This window comes from Capricornis sumatraensis, chromosome 11 (assembly GCF_032405125.1).
Source record: "Capricornis sumatraensis isolate serow.1 chromosome 11, serow.2, whole genome shotgun sequence".
NCBI lineage: Eukaryota > Metazoa > Chordata > Mammalia > Artiodactyla > Bovidae > Capricornis > Capricornis sumatraensis.
In genome coordinates this window covers 20,701,326-20,717,488 of record NC_091079.1, presented here as the reverse complement: position 1 = coordinate 20,717,488, position 16,163 = coordinate 20,701,326, and the positions used below count along the sequence as shown (strand labels likewise).

The following is a 16,163-nucleotide window of genomic DNA, read 5'->3' as shown; positions in this document are numbered from 1 at the left end:
AAAATGCAACTTTCTAAAGCTGTCATCCATTTTAGCAACAAAAATGGCATTTTCTGGCAAGTTGAAGATGTGCTTACCTGCTGACCCAGAAACATCACTTGCTGACACACCATAGAGGAACTCTGGAACATGGGCTAAAGAGACACCTACGGCAGTATTTACACGGAAGTGGGTAAACGTGCATCAGCGTCTGTGGGTCTCAGACACAGCACTGCGCAAAGACAGGAGAACACGCAGTATGATTTCAGTCATTAGCTTGTGCAAAGCCAAGAAAACAGCATGTCATCTGGACATGCACATGGGGAGAAACAAGAGTCGATCCCCAGCCGGCAGGGCTTGGCGTTTGGTGGCCTCTGCTTCCTGAAGTGGGTGGAAGCCGGGCAGGGTGTGGTCCAGCCCCGTAATTTCATCATAGCACACACACCCTAAAAAACAGTCATTTGTTTCCTCGCAATCCTGTTGCCAACCAGGGTGGGGTACCCCGCGCTCCAGAGCAGCATGGTCCTGTGACACCTTCCAAAGCTGAAACAGCGGAAAGCAAAGAGGCAGTTACCTCGTTAGAACACATCTCATTCAGGGTGCACAAGACAAATTAAGATGATGCCCCCAGACACGGTTAGCAGCCCTGGCACCGCCTGCCGAGCCTGGATCCGAAGGAAGGCGCTTGGGGCGCCCACTCTTAGCTGCCTCGGGAGCAGCTGCTGTAGAAGAAAGGCTGAGCAAGCTTTTTTTTTCACTTTTTGCCTTTATTTTATCAAAGCTAAAATCCTCTTTGGATTTGTTGCAAACCAGGTACTAAAAAGCCTCACTCCAGCCAGAACCCCAAGGTGTCCTCACACCCACACCCCAGCCAGCAGCAGGTTCGGTCAGTTCTGTCCCCCACAAGCCCTCCCCCAGCCTCCTCTGCACCTTGCCCATCTCTCCCTTCTCTCCTGCCTCCCCACTGCCCTGAACCGATGCACTCTTCACTCCCTGCTCAGGACAGTTTGCTGGCTCCTGGTACAAGAAGAATGAAATCCAGGCTCCAAATTGACTTTAAGACCACTGTCCAGCTTGTTTTGGAGGCAAGGACCTGTCCTGTTCCACACTGTACCCCAGCTTGTGACTCAGGACCTGGTACCAGGTCAGGCAGAGGAGGGCAGGGGATAACCTTCCAGAACCTACAGGGCTGGGACTCACCTCAAGTCTGGGGCAGGAATCAGCTGCTCAGGCACCTTTTCTCCAGCTCCAAGTGTGCTTCAGCCTCTTTCTCAAATCTCATCCTGGTCTCACCACCCAACAAGGAAGGCCCTCCCCACACACTTGGTCCTTCACATGTCCCTGGTTATCCCGTTTCTCTGCTGCCGTGGCAGCCACCTGGGACCAGATGTCTCCTCCTCCCTGATGAGATCCTCAGGCCTGGGGCTGTGGCTCCTCTCTTGCTGTCTTCTGTCCTCTACCTGCCCAGACTCAGAGGTAGCCATGGGGAAGCAGTTCTGCTGGACGTCCATCCCTGGTGGATAGGTTCATGGAATCCTTCTCCAGCTGTTGCTTTTCCCAACAAGAGAGAGTGAGTCCACTTCTCTTTCTGGTTGTAAGATCTGGGCTGAGAAAGAGACTTAGTGAACATCAGGAAATTCAGGAAGAATTCCATGAAAAGGTTGTGGGGAAAACTGTAACACTTCTCAGGACCTAAAGTTTGGGAACACACTTCAATGGAAGGGTAGTTTAGGGGGCATTTGAGACAGCTCAAAAAGAGATGAGGACTGACTTCAGCAAGTTCCCTAGCAAATGATGACCGTCCGTGCTAGGGAAAGAGATTCCCCCGAGGATGCTTTGGGTGGAACCTTTCTTCTTGCGGACGGGAGCACTCCAGTGGCTATAAGAACTGTGCTTGTAGAATTTGCGTGAGCCATCCCTGCCAGGCGCGCGCTGCTCTGGAAGCAAGTGCAACCGGGGACCGAGAGCTCAGCAGACGAACCTGGGGCGACTGACCTCGACAAGCTGCGGGCTCCTGTGATCAAAGGCCACGGATACTTGTCGGGCAGGTCCACTGGCCTCCAGCCGGCGCCGCACAGGTTAAGGAACTCCCCGCCCCGCGCGGCGCCCCGCCCACCGCCCCGCGAGGTCACCGAGGCAGTGGTCCTCCCAGCACCCAGAACGTCCCGGAAGTGCGCGCGGCCGGGCGGGGCGGGACGCGGGTGCACTTCCGGCCGGCGCCCGGGCGGCTACCTCCCGCTCGGAAGGTGAGTGGGTACCGGGCAGTGGTAATGGAGGCTGCCGGGGCGCCCAGCCCCTCTCGCGCGTCGTCCCCGCGGGCCGGGCCCGGCCCCTGCAGCCGCCGCCGCCTTGGCCTCGACCGGGGCTGGGGACGCGGGTTGGGGCTGCAGCGGGCACACTGTCCCCGAACAGTCGCGGATGCCCGTTTACGGGGCGCTTTCCCACGCTCCCGGAACCCCAGGGACGGGAGCTCTGGCGACCCCACTCTGCAGACGGGAAAGAGGCTCAGAGCTGCCTCTGGCCCGAGGTCGGTGGCTGAACGCAGCCCGGGCTGCCTGCTCTCTGCTGCCAGGCCCCCGGAGTTCGGGCCCTTTCCCGCGGGGCACAGGCTCCAAGCTGGGGTAAGAGGGAGTAGACAGGGTTCGCGCCCGGGCCAGTGCCGTTTGTGTCCCCTCCGCCTTCAGCCTGTCACAGCAGCATGGAGGTGGAGGGTTTGCGTCCATGTGTGACTGCCACCTCCCCTCAGACAGCCAGGGTAGAGGTGGCGGTGCATTTGCCCCCCGGATATTAACTAAGTGATTTAAGATGGGTCTTAGCGGGAGTGAGAACCTGCACCCAGGTTCAGGACTGCAGCCCCACCCTGTGGCAGTTTACCTAGCTGCCGGTGACCCTTGCCATCATTAGGGGCTGAGGTCTGGTGGGGGCTGACCCCGAGGACCCCTGTGGCGGCTGCCTCCCCGCTTCCTTGAAGCAGGTACTGTCTGCACCATTGCCGGTCGTACGTTAACTTTGGACTTTCTCCTGCCCCTTTTTCACCCCCAAAGAAGACCTACTTCATTAAAGTGTGAAAGAAAAACTCTCCCCTTGGTCGAAGCTGTTGTTGCAAACCAGATTAAAGGAGGGTGTTTTTGACCCGGAGGAGACTGAGAGCACCAGGGTGTGCTGGAGCCAGGTCTGCAGCCTCTGAGGGCTCTGTGGAGGGTTTTCCTCTCTGGAAGAGTTTCCTTGAGAGTTAACCTGGAATGTTCATACTCCAGCAGGCAGGGTTCAGTTTTTGTCTTCCCCAGAGCCAGGGGCCCCTAGCTGTGACAGGAGGTTTTTCTGGAAGAACAGCCTGCTTCTCCCGGTGGGCAAGGCCTTGGGTGGGGAGAACATTCTGTTCTTGTAGGTGTGCTGGTGCTGGGCCCCACAGGTTGCCTCTTGGAATTCCTTACCCAGGGAGGGAGGCTCCGCCTGTGGCTGATTGCCACCCCCACCCCCGGCACACCCCTCTGACCCCCTCATCCTGCCATGGTTTTCATTTTCCCAGGTCCCCAGTGTGCACTCCTTCAGCGGGCCTTGGGGGAAGATGGCGGCCCTGGGGGACGGTCAGGAGCCCCCTCATGTCCTGTCCCCCGTCAGTTTCGAGTCACCCGGGACACCTGGAGCCCACCACCATGAAGCCCAACTTCACCTCCACCTCCACGGTCATCAACATGGTACTTGCCTCCCTGCACTATCACTGCGGGCAGGCAGCTTGCTGGGCACTGGGGCTCCTGCACCCTGGTACCTGAGTTGGGACTCGGGCAGTGGTGGCTGAGCTTTGGGCTGAGCTGTGTGAGCAGTAGCTCCCTAGGGGACAGGCCCCCGGACTGTGTTTCTTTAGGGAATCAGGGCTGCAAAAAAAGCAGCCCTGATGGCCAGGCCTGTGTGACAGAAGCAAGTCACCTTGTCTCTCTCCCAGCCTTTGCTCCCACGCCAGGAAAATAGTGTCTGGAGATCTGGGCAAACTGGTTTGGGTGGGGAGCCCTGTGCAGATGGAGCCACCAACCTTGCTGCAGGCCCCAGCAGGATCTGGGGGTGTCCAGGTGTGGAAATAGCCAACAGCTGGTTGGGGAGGACGTCGCAGCCCTGTGGCGTGTGGTGCCCCTGGGCCCTGCTCACACTCAGTTATCAGAGTCTGGGGCTTCCTTCCATGCCCCACGTTCCACAGGAGGCTTGGCCTCACTCCTCTCACAGTGGGGGACACAGATGCTGGTGACAGCTGGATGGGAGCCCAGATGTGTCCCATTGCTCTCAGGGCAGGTGTAAGCCTGTGCTGCTGCCTGAAGAGCTGGCACTGTGCCCAGGGCCCACTCTGGGCCCAGGGTTCTCACTCTTGGCAGGTCCTGGCATTAGAGCAAGTGATGTTATGGCAGCTGAGATGGGCTGAGCAGCAGCTATGCTGGGTGCCAGCTGTGTGCTGAGGGCTCTGTGTGGGGACAGAGGAAGCTGGGGATGGGCACCAAACACACGAGGACAGTGAAGCCCACAGAGGTCGCAGGGGTGTCCTGAGCTTGCACACAGCCAGAGATAACGGGTCAGTTGAGGACGAGTAGGAGCTCCTAGCTTGCCCTGTGACGGGCCAGGCTGGGGCATGTGCAGTGGGTATGGAGCTGGGCGCTGCCCTCAAGGAGCCCAGACCCGCCCCCCTGGGCACACAGCAGTTTCAGGGCCCCCACGCTGCCCCTGGGGGCCTCCACTTCACCTCCAGCTCCTCATGTCACCCTCACACCAGCCTGGCGAGTAGGACCTCCTGTCGCCACATCTGTGATGGGGACCTGGAAGCCCAGATCTGAGCCAGTGGAGACCAGCAGAATCCAGACCCCACAGCCTGACTGAAGCGCTTGCCCTCAACGCCCCTGCGGGCCCAGTACGCCACAGCTCCTCCCCAGGGAGGCAGACCAGCAGGACACAGGACTCGGGAGGGGCTGTCCTGAGGATAAGAAGGCTGGTCCCCAAGCCCCTGCAGAGCAGGGCTGCCCCTGACCTGATCTCACCCAGCCACGGACAGCACAGGCCCAGAGGCTGGTCTTGGGTGCTCTGAGCCATGTCCAGGTGCACTGAGATGCCTGAGGGTTGCCCGATTGGAAGGAGTGGGGCTTCACCCCTCCCCACTGTGTCCAGGCTGTTTTCCAGGGCAGAGAGAACCTCTCAGACTCTCGAGCCTTTCCTCTGCTGCTGAGGCTTTGCTCTTCAGGGGTCCACAGGGGCCTCTGCAGGAAAGACCCCAGCATCTCAGGAACCTGCCCAGGGCCCTCCAGCCAGCGAGGCCAGGACTTCTGGAGCCCCAGCCTCCCGACTCCTGTGTCCAAGTCGGTGAGATGGGCCAGAAAGAGCATTCGGGAGATCCACCCTGGCAGGCCTGGGGTCCCTCAGACACAGCCAGGCCTGAGCCCAGCGACCCCGCCCACCTCAAGGACCATTTCTGAACCTGCGACTGAGCAGAGTGCTGGACGCCAGGCAGGGCCAGAGGGTGTCCTTAGAAGGGGAGCCCTGGTCAGCTCGAGCGGGGCAGGGAGCAGCATGGGCCGAGGGGATGGGGCCTGGTCCCTGGCAGGGGTGCTGGGTTGGGGGGTGCAGGTGCGGGGCAGGGTCAGCCCCTCTTCGCTCGCAGCTCCCAGAGACTAAAGTGGAGCCGCACTGCACTGGGCTGAGTGGCGGGCCTGGCGTAGCCCCTCAGGGACTAGTGCACTGCAGATGGAGGGCTGGACCCCTGGGGCTCGCAGGCTGGAGGAGGGAGGGGCCCCCGGCCAGGAGGCAGTCTTCTCAGAGGTGCCCCTGGCCTGGCACCTGAAACTGAATTCCAGGTACCCAGTGGCCAACCCCACCCCCCCGGTCCTCTCCTGCAAGTGTGTCCAGGCCTAACAACACACTTTCTGGGCTGTTCTACGCGGAAAACTTTGAACCAGAAAACCACCCACTGCCTTCCCTCTGGAGCACCGGCCACAGCAGCACGCTGTCCACTTGAGCCTCAGGCCTGGGGCCTGCGGCCAGGGTCAAGCAGGCCTGTCCCTGTTGCTAATTGAGGGTGGTCTGCCTTCAGGCCAAGCTGTAAGCCTTCCGTCATAGCTACCCTGGAGGTGCCCAGCGTAGGGGGACACAGCGCTGAGCTCTGTGAGAGGCCGTGTCAGGATGCGGCCGTATGAGCAGGCTGTCCACCTAGCAGGCCGCGCCTGGCCAGCCCCAGACTTGGGGTGGTTGAGTGACGGGGTGAGGGCAGCAGCCCAGAGCAGCCGGCGCTCCGCCTCCCCCACTGCAGGGCAGCCACGTGGTGTCTCGGGGCCCCTCACACACCTGTCTCCTGAACACTCACTCCAACCCTTTGTGGCTCTCAGGAGCCTCCAGAGGAGGGGGAAATGAGCCCCAGCCCCCTGTGACCCCCAGGCTTCCCCAGCAGCAGCCCTGAGGTGCCCTCCCAGCCCCCACAGGAGCAGGAGCCGTCAGACCTGGACTTCCAGGAGGTGGCAGAGGTCCAGATCTGCAGAGACACCTGCTGGTCAGGTGAGTGAGCAGGCTGCACCAGGGCCCTGCCTACATCACAGTTACCTGCGGCTGCTGCCCACCAGGCTCCGGGCTATGCCCACCACACAGCCAGGCCCCCAGGCCCTTCTTGTCTCTGGCTCAGAGCGCGCTTCCATCCCCCACAGCCCGTCCCCACTGATGCCCATCCTGTTGCCTCCACTGTCACGGCTGTGAGTGCTGCCCAGGCCCCCATAGCCCCGGCCTGTCCAGCTAGTGTCTGCCCCAGCACCACTGGCGCCCAAGGCCGGCACTTTGGGAGTCGTCCTGGCCCCCCTTCCCCCAGCATACTTCCCCCCGCCTCCTCTAGCCCCCTGAATCAAGTTCTGGCCCCATCCCCTTCTCTCCAAGGCCTGGAACTGGATTCACCTGTCCAGGCGCTTAGCCCCTCATTTCTCTGCTGCCCCACCTTACCCCGCCTCTCCCCCAGAGAAGCCCTTGTGGTGTCCCCCGGGGCTCCCTGAAGCAGCTCAGGGGCCACAGGGGCCTGGAGAGGTGCCTCCTCGGAGAGGAGGCGGCAGGCGCTGGCTTCCCAGGCCAGCAGCCTGGGGAGTAGGGGCTTTTTTGTTTGGCTCCGAGTCTGAACCTCCTGTCCGCCCCGCCCTCCAGCAACCCACGCATGACCCGTCCGCTCCCACCCTGGCGCAGGCACCTGGGGTGGGACGGGGTCCTGTGAGGGGTGGCCTCTGAGAGCCCTCCACCTCTCCCGCTTCTCGTTTCAGGTTCTGAGTCGGAGCCGGAGCAGGCCCCGTCGTCTCCCTGCCAGCACGATCCTGAAGACGAGGTGCACCAGGCCGAGGGCGTGCTAAGGACCCTGCTGAGGAGCCTTCCCCGCAGACCCAGTGGTGGGGATCGCTTTGGGCAGGAGCCCAGCCTGGAGCAGCCAGCAGGCCAGCCACCGAGGGCTGGGCCCCGTTCCCAGAAGAGAGGCACCTGGATCGGGTCGCAGGGGGCCTCCGAGACGGAGAGCAGCCCGGGGCGCACAGCCGAGCTGGCGGGCGGCTTGAGCCGGGGCTCAGGCCTCGGGACCCAGCAGGGTGGCCCGCGGGGCGGGAAGCCGCACAGGTGCGAGGCCTGCGGCAAGAGCTTCAAGTACAACTCGCTCCTGATGAAGCACCAGCGCATCCACACGGGCGAGAAGCCCTACGCCTGCCACGAGTGCGGCAAACGCTTCCGCGGCTGGTCGGGCTTCATCCAACACCACCGCATCCACACGGGCGAAAAGCCCTATGAGTGCGGCCAGTGTGGCCGCGCCTTCAGCCACAGCTCACACTTCACGCAGCACCTGCGCATCCACAATGGGGAGAAGCCATACGAGTGCGGCGAATGCGGCCAGGCCTTCAGCCAGAGCTCCAACCTGGTGCGGCACCAGCGGCTGCACACGGGCGAGAAGCCGTACGCCTGCAGCCAGTGCGGCAAGGCCTTCATCTGGAGCTCGGTGCTCATCGAGCACCAGCGCATCCACACGGGTGAGAAGCCCTACGAGTGCCCCGACTGTGGCAAGGCCTTCCGCGGCCGCTCGCACTTCTTCCGGCACCTGCGGACCCACACCGGTGAGAAGCCCTTCGCCTGTGGCACCTGCGGCAAGGCCTTTGGCCAGAGTTCCCAGCTCATCCAGCACCAGAGGGTCCACTACCGGGAGTAGCGAGCGCTGGGAACACGCGGCAGCAGCCTGGGGTCGAGGCAGCATTCCTGCGAACGGCTCCTGCCGGCGCACCCTCCTGGTTGGCACAGCTGGCATCACATGCCCTGTCCCGAATAAATTCTTTGTACTTGATGGAAACGAGAGGAGGCCCAGGAGCTGACTTCATCACCTTCTTGGGCTCTGTGCAGGGCGTGGTGCAGATTGCATGTGCATATGGGTGGGTAAATAACAAAAATGGACCTAAACCTGGAGACTTCAGTTGGATACCGGGGTTTTTATTTTTACACGAATAGAAGCAGTGTACCATGATGGCTAGGAAAATCAACTGGAATTTAAAGCCCAACTCTACACTTAATTGTAAGGTTAGACAAGTTAATCTCTCCAAATTTGTTTTCTAATTAGGAAAAAAAAGATATATTAGTCAGGGCTCTCCAGAGAAGCAGAGGCAATTGGAGAGACAGGTAGGTTAGGAATCTGCTCGTGAGGTTACGGAGGCTGAGATGCCCCAGGATCTGCGGGGGGCTGCTGGAGACCCAGGAGTATCAATGATGTAGCTCCAGTCTGCAAGCCAGCAGGCCCGGGACCCAGGAAAATGCAGTGTTTCAATCCAAAGGCAGAATGAGACTGACACCCCAGTTCAACAGTCAGGCAGAAGTTCACTGTTACTTGGCCTTTTTGTCCTATTCAGCCTCAGCTGATCGGGTGCAACCTACGCGCATGAGGGTGAGGAGCCCAAGCACTTTACTCAGTCTGCTGACTCAGATGACCATCTGGCCCAGAATAATGTTTGACCATATATCTGGACACCCTGTGGCCCAGTCCAATTGACACATAAAATTAACCATCATTAGCATCTTGACGTTGTAGAGTTGGCCTCATTCCTCCTGCTATGGGTGTTCTCTCTCTCGGATGCAGAACAGAGCTCAAAGGAGCCCCAGACCCATTCGCTTCTATTTTACCCACTAGAGGGTAAGGGAAACATCCCAGAGAAGGGTTCTGCTGGGGTCTTAGGCCACTTGCTGTCCATCCCTGGGAGATGGGCTCAGAGATTGCCATTCAGCCTGATTCAAAGTCACACTCGTGGCTGGTGGCAGGATGCTGGGATGAGCAGACAGAACCACAAGTTCCTCTGCCCACATTTTCAGTACTGTTACTGTCCACGTGCTTGTCTTTGTCAGGTGCAAAGCATCAGTCCATATGGGGCTACATCAGTATCTCATAAGTTTGAACTGGATGAGGGGTTAGGCTGGACCCAGACTCCAGAGAAAAGAGCATCTCCAAGGCTGGGGTTGGTGCTTGCTGAAAAACAGATTCCCAGACCGCACATCAGGGAAGACAGATTCAGTAGACCCAGGGTGGGGCCAGGGAATCTGGATTTAGCTCCAGCACCCCCAGTGGTGTTGACAGTGTGCCAGGCTTGGGGGCCTATGGGCTCACCCAGCCCCTCGAAGCAGGTGTTTCTGCATGGGCGATGGTCCCAACTCTACTCAGACACCAACTGGAAGGGGGCCCAGCACTTCTGGACTGCCTGGCTGAGGCCAGGGTCTGCCCTCCAGCACCAGCCCTCCCAGTCCTGCCCTCTGGACCTGTCATAACCTGGCTGTACTCAGTAGAGGAAGAGCCCTCAGGATTTGAAGGTGGTGGTCACGCTAGGGGCCATCTCCTCGCCCCTGCAATTCTTTCCTAAGTGCTGGGTTCCTTCAACTGGTCGCAGGGATCGTGGACTTGCCTCAGCAGCGGACAGTAACGTTCTCACCTCAGACCAAGCCAGCATGAGCTATTCCTCCCCTGGGCCGCCCCAACAACCCAATACTCGCCTCCGCCTCCCACTCACTCCACCAGAGTCTTCTGGAATCACGAGTTGGGTGGTATCCCTTGCTTGCTTTCCAGAGTCTCTCCTTAGGCACCGGGCCTCCTTGCCCTTTCCTTCCCAGGCTGTCTCTGCCTCACCGACCGCTTCTCCGAGGTCCCACAGCCAGTTGCTACCCAGCACCTCGGACAGCTCCAAAGAAGCGCGCCGGTCCGAGTGTAGGTGCACCGCCCGAGGCTCTAGGGCTCAGCTCAGTGGCTCCCGGGGTCTTCTCTCCGCGGACTGCTGCCCCGGGCAGGGCCCCCCGCGGGCCCCCCACCCCGAGCTTCCGAGAGCTCCGGGAAGTGCTGGCGGCGCGGGGCGGGGCTCGCTGTGGGCGCGGCGCGCGCTTCCGGCTCCAGCGAGCCGCGGGGCTGAGGCGGGGTGGCCTCCCCGCTGCGGGTCCCTCGGCCCTGCGGCCCGGCTGGCGATGGACGCGGTGTCACGGCCGGCCCCCTCGGGCCTTCCTCCCACAGTCCGCACGACCCCTGACCGCAGAGCTGCGTCCGTGGGCCAAAAGGGCGTCCCCCGCCCGCTGGGCCCAGGGACAAGACGGCCGCAGGCCAGGTTCCCAAATCATGCTTCTCCCACCTCCTCATTTTCGGGAGTGCGCTGAAAGAGTTGACAATCCCAGGGGAGGCCGGGTTTCGCTTTGGAAGAAGTTCGTCTGGGAGTGTGCGGGCGGAGCTTGTGAAGTCCGGACCGCTGTGCCCCTGAGGGGAGCCCCCGGCCCCGGGCACGGCCCCATCCGCGCCGCTGGGGTATGTTTCCCTGAGACCCCTCCAGGGATCAGCACGACGTCCTCGTCTCGCCGATGCCAGCGCTATCACCCGCTGTGACCTCACCTGCCACTCCGACTGCCAAGGGCACCAGGCCAGGCTCTCATCTTCCGGAGGAGGGGACCCAGGGACACGGTACTCCCCTCTCGAGCCCTGGGCTGTGTCCCTTTGGCCACGGTCCTGACCTCGGCATCTGTTATTCAGTGTGCGGCCCAATCCCCTCCCCGCTGCCCTGCTGCCTCGCCCCAAGGATCAGCCAGATTCCGGGTCTCAGGGGAAACTAAAGGCTAGTCCTCAAGGAGGACAGATTTTAACAGATTTTTAAAATTTTTAATTTAAAAAGTTTATTTGAGCAAAAATCATTTGGAATCAAGCAGGGCTCCCAGATTTCTTTTTCTTTAACAACATTGCTGGGTGGGCTGTGGGGGGGCAGGGGGTGGGAGAGGGTGGAGACAGGTAGTGAATTGGAGATCGACTTGTACACACTGTTATATTTGAAATGGATAAACAGCAAAGACCTACTGAATAGCACAGGGAATTCTGCTCAATGTTATGTGGCAGCCTGGATGGGAGGGGAGTTTGGGGGAAAGCTAATACATGTGTATGTATGGCTAAGTCACTTTGCTGTCCACCTGAAACTTTTATCACATTGTTAATAGGCTATCAGTTCAGTTCAGTCGCTCAGTCGTGTCCGACTCTTTGCGACCTCATGAACCACAGCATGCCAGGCCTCCCTGTCCATCACCAACTCCCAGAGTTCATGCAGACTCGCGTCCATCGAGTCAGTGATGCCATCCATCCATCTCATCCTCGGTCGTCCCCTTCTCCTCCTGCCCCCAATCCCTCCCAGCATCAAAGTCTTTTCCAATGAGTCAACCCTTCGCATGAGGTGGCCAAAGTACTGGAGTTTCAGCTTTAGCATCATTCCTTCCAAAGAAATCCTAGGGTTGATCTTCAGAATGGACTGGTTGGATCTCCTTGCAGTCTAAGGGACTCTCAAGAGTCTTCTCCAACACCACAGTTCAAAAGCATCAATTCTTCGGCGCTCAGCCTTCTTCACAGTCCAACTCTCACATCCATACATGACTGGAAAAACCATAGCCTTGACTAGACGGACCTTCGTCGGCAAAGTAATGTCTCTGCTTTTTAATATGCTATCTAGGTTCGTCAAAACTTTTCTTCCAAGGAGTAAGCGTCTTTTAATTTCATGGCTGCAATCACCATCTGCAGTGATTTTGGAGCCCCAAAAATTAAAGTCTGACACTGTTTCCACTGTTTCCCCATCTATTTCCCATGAAGTGATGGGACCAGATGCCATGATCTTCATTTTCTGAATGTTAAGCTTTAAGCCAACTTTTTCACTCTCCTCTTTTACTTTCATCAAGAGGTTTTTTAGTTCCTCTTCACTTTCTGCCATAAGGGTGGTGTCATCTGCATATCTGAGGTTATTGATATTTCTCCCGGCAATCTTGATTCCAGCTTGTGCTTCTTCCAGTCCAGGGTTTCTCATGATGTACTCTGCATAGAAGTTAAATAAGCAGGGTGACAATATACAGCCTTGATGTACTCCTTTTCCTATTTGGAACCAGTCTGTTAGTCCATGTCCAGTTCTAACTGTTGCTTCCTGATCTGCATACAGATTTCTCAAGAGGCAGGTCAGGTGGTCTGGTATTCCCATCTCTTTCAGAATTTTCCACAGTTTATTGTGATCCACACAGTCAAAGGCTTTGGCATAGTCAATAAAGCAGAAAGAGATGTTTTTCTGGAACTCTCTTGCTTTTTCCATGATCCAGCGAATGTTGGCAATTTGATCTCTGGTTCCTCTGCCTTTTCTAAAACCAGCTTGAACATCTGGAAGTTCATGGTTCACGTATTGCTGAAGCCTGGCTTGGAGAATTTTGAGCATTACTTTACTAGCATGTGAGATGAGTGCAACTGTGTGGTAGTTTGAGCATTCTTTGGCATTGCCTTTCTTTGGGATTGGAAAGAAAACTGACCTTTTCCAGTCCTGTGGCCACTGCTGAGTTTTCCAAATTTGCTGGCATATTGAGTGCAGCCCTTTCACAGCATCATCTTTCAGGATTTGAAATAGCTCTCCTGGAGTTCCATCACCTCCACTAGCTTTGTTCGTAGTGATGCTTTCTAAGGCCCACTTGACTTCACATTCCAGGATGTCTCGCTCTAGATGAGTGATCACACCATCGTGATTATCCAGGTTGTGAAGATCCTTTTTGTACAGTTCTTCTGTGTATTCTCTATACCCCAATAAAAAATAAAAGATTGAAAAGCATTTTTTAAAAAGAAACAAGATGAAAAAATTATAATATTTTGGGAGTTTGTTCCCTTCTCACACACTTCCTCTCCCTGACCTCGATCCCTGCATAACCCCATCCCAGACACAGGGTTTAATTCCCTTGTTCCCTGAATTAAAGAGATGACACGCCTTCCCCAGGTCTCTGCATGCTCCGGTTTAGAGGCTGCTGTCATCTGCTGCCTCCCCTTCTGGGTTCAGCTCAGAGTGAGGAGGAGATTCCATGGCAGGAAACTCCGGAAGAGGCAGAACCCCAGTGCGTCCAGGGGACAAACGCCTCAAGTCTCCTGTGGTGGGGCCAGGGACCTGCTGGCCTGTGCAGAAGCCATCAGTGTTCCCAGCTGGCAGGGCTGCCACAAGAGACCTGCCCACACCAGGCGATTCCTGGGGAGGAGAGGAACCAAGACCTTGAGATGGGAAGCAAAACCAGCCTCACCACCAGCCTGTGACACGCCAGGGAGACTGCACAAGAGGGAGGTTGGGAGCGACGAGCCCGGCTGTTTGAGCCACTCCAAGTCCAGCAGGCGTGGGGAGCCCCAGCCTGGAAACCAGCTCTCCACCAGCCTGTGGGACCCAAGGCCTCCCCGCACGGGCCAAGGCCTGGAGCGGCAGAAGCTTCCAGTTAGGGAGAAGCCTCACCAGTCCGGCCAGTGTGTGCAGGAGGATTTTCGGGTGGACATCGGACCAGAGGATCCACACTGGCAAGAAGCCATCTCGTGTAGCCAGCGCGGGAAAGCCTTTACGCACAGCTCCCAGGTCACGCAGCCCCCGCGGTTCCACAGCAGCGAGAAGCCCGTTGCGTGTCCGCGGTGCGGCCCTTCCTTCAGCCAGAGCTCCAGCTTCACTCAGCACCAGCCGGGCCACCCCAGGGAGGAGCGGTATGCCTGCCAGGAGTGCGCGGTGCCTTCAGCATTAGCGCCTTCCTCAGCGAGCATCCACACCGGGGAAAAGCCCTCTGAGTGCAGCCGCACCTTCAGGGCCTGTCGGACTTCTTCCTGCACCAGAGGGTCCACACTGCGGAGAAGCCTTTTGCTGTGCTGAGTGAGCGAGGCCTTCCTCTGAGCTCTCACCTGAGCCAGCGCAGGTAGGTTCATGACACAGAGTGAACCAAGGCAGCCACTGTGTGGGGGTGGGCGGGCGAGGGCGGCGCACTGGGGCCTCTGCTGCACCGAGCTGACCCTGCAGGGGAGGGCGCTGGGGACACTGCGGACGCCTGCGGTGCTTTGGTGCACGCGTGCGGAGAGCAGCGCTCAGGCTCGCCCTGACTCTGACCCCGACACCTGCACCGCGGTTAAGACGCCTGCGCTGGCTCCCTCACCGCAGCCCTGCCGGGCCTTCCCTGCCCCTCGGGCCGCCCGGTAACCGTGCTAACAGAGTTCCACTGGCTCCCCCTGGCAAGCGGGACCGGAGGTTGCGGCAAGGCGGCAGCGCCCTCTCACTCGCCGGGAGATCTGACGAACATGCTGTTGAAACGAGCTCCGTGGTCCCCCTGACGGCAGCCCTGAGAAAGGCCTAGACCAGAGGTCAGGCAGTGGGGACGAGCACTGCAGGACACCCGTTTCAAGCGGCCAGTGGGCTTTGCATATGTGCGGACGACGAACTCTTTTCTCTACCCAACATTTTCCGGCGGCGCCGACGGTGCGAGGGGGTGCGGTGGGTGCGCCGCGAGGGGCGTGGACGCCGAATCGAAGTCTAGCTGGAGCAACTCTTCACTGTATTTTCAGGTTTGTACTGTGTTTTCAGCCTCGTGGCTCCTTTTGGGTCATGGGGCTGGTCGAATAATGCAGGGCATAGTCCCTGGCTTGGAGAACATAGTTGAGAAGTGGCGGCCATGTGGGGACGGTCATGTTTTCAGGTAAGGCCCCATGTCTGTCTACTCGGTGTCTGGTGGGAGCAAAGATTCTGGTGTGGGAGATCAGATTCGTGTGGTTGGAGTATTTGTTTTGGGAAGAGTGGTCCTCCAGAATATTGCCGGTTTTCCCTTAAGATGTGTCTTGAATGCTATTTCTAGTTTTTAGGTCATCCTTTTGAGATGTTTTCATTTTTACGTGTGCTTTATGATTTGTAAAACGTTACACATAAATAGTGCAGTGCGGGATTGGGCATGTATTCAGTGTTTACTGATGCAGGAAATGCCTCAGACACAGGCTCCTGAGGATGGGCTGGTGGGAGACAGGTGCAGGGAGCCCCATTTGTTGGAGATTCTGGGAGAGTGTCCAGAGGGGCCCCCGGGGATGACCAGGAGTCCAGGGCTGGAATAGTCGCAGCCTGCAGGTACTTTGGGTGCCGGCGATGGTCCAGCTTCTGCCCTTTGGGCCACGTGGCTTATGTCTGTATTCTGCCCTCTGCCCTCGCATTCTGAAGCTGTTTCTGAGCCCAAAAAGGTAACGTCTAGGCAGTTGGTGGGGCTTCAAATTACCTGTTCTCTCCCCTCCTGGCCTTTTTGCTGCCCAGCTGCCCGCCAGAAAGCCTGTCCACTGTATTTGGCTCCTTCATCCCTCCCCCTGCACCATGGCAGGTCTGCAGGCTCCAGCACTCTGGGCAGTAAGAGGGAACTGGAAAAGCCAGCCGGCTTCATTGACCTCTGTGTCCTGCACCTGCAGTGACCAGCAGCTGTGTTCCAGTAGTGCCTGTTCCACTGACTGGGCCCTGGAAGGCGGAAGGTGGCAGAGCAAAGGTGCTGACCAGGTTTCTCTTTCTCTCTCTCGGTTGTTAATGTCAGAAGAGGTGATGGACCCAGGGCAGGGCTCTCCTAGGAGAGTGTGGCTGAGGGCAGGCAGGAGAGGGATTTGCACTGTTCCCCAGGGGATGTGAGTGGAGAAGCACACCTATGTGCAGTTGGGGCCACAGGCCAGGCTGAGTTCAGCTCTCCCTGCCTCGGGCTGGCCCAGCCCTGGCAGCACTGAAGCCCCTCCACTCCTCTGGGCACTGGCCAGCTCTCTGGGGCCCAGAGCTTAGACATGGAAGCCAAGTGGACCCCCTACCCACTCACAGAGCAAGTGACACTGGCTTGGGTAGCACGTGAGGTCAGGGGGTTGCTACTGGAACCCCAGGAATCTG

General features: G+C 58.5%; 1 protein-coding gene across 1 annotated transcript; it reads left to right on the top strand.

The window, feature by feature from the left end:
- The first annotated feature begins 2,194 nt into the window (after window positions 1-2,194).
- On the top strand, window positions 2,195-8,282 carry GLI4 (GLI family zinc finger 4). Its single transcript, XM_068983710.1, has 4 exons — window positions 2,195-2,225; window positions 3,509-3,677; window positions 6,385-6,501; window positions 7,242-8,282. The coding sequence occupies exons 2-4, from the start codon at window positions 3,548-3,550 to the stop codon at window positions 8,162-8,164; spliced, it is 1,170 nt and encodes a 389-aa protein (XP_068839811.1). The 5' UTR covers window positions 2,195-2,225; window positions 3,509-3,547; the 3' UTR covers window positions 8,165-8,282.
- The last annotated feature ends 7,881 nt before the right edge of the window (window positions 8,283-16,163 follow it).

Excerpts from the sequence above, each read along its gene's own strand:
- GLI4 (XM_068983710.1), top strand. The coding sequence starts at position 3,548 with ATGGCGGCCCTGGGGGACGGTCAGGAGCCCCCTCATGTCCTGTCCCCC. Across the intron at positions 3,678-6,384 it reads CCTCCACGGTCATCAACATG|GCTTCCCCAGCAGCAGCCCT; the intron begins GTACTTGCCTCC and ends TGTGACCCCCAG. Across the intron at positions 6,502-7,241 it reads CAGAGACACCTGCTGGTCAG|GTTCTGAGTCGGAGCCGGAG; the intron begins GTGAGTGAGCAG and ends TTCTCGTTTCAG.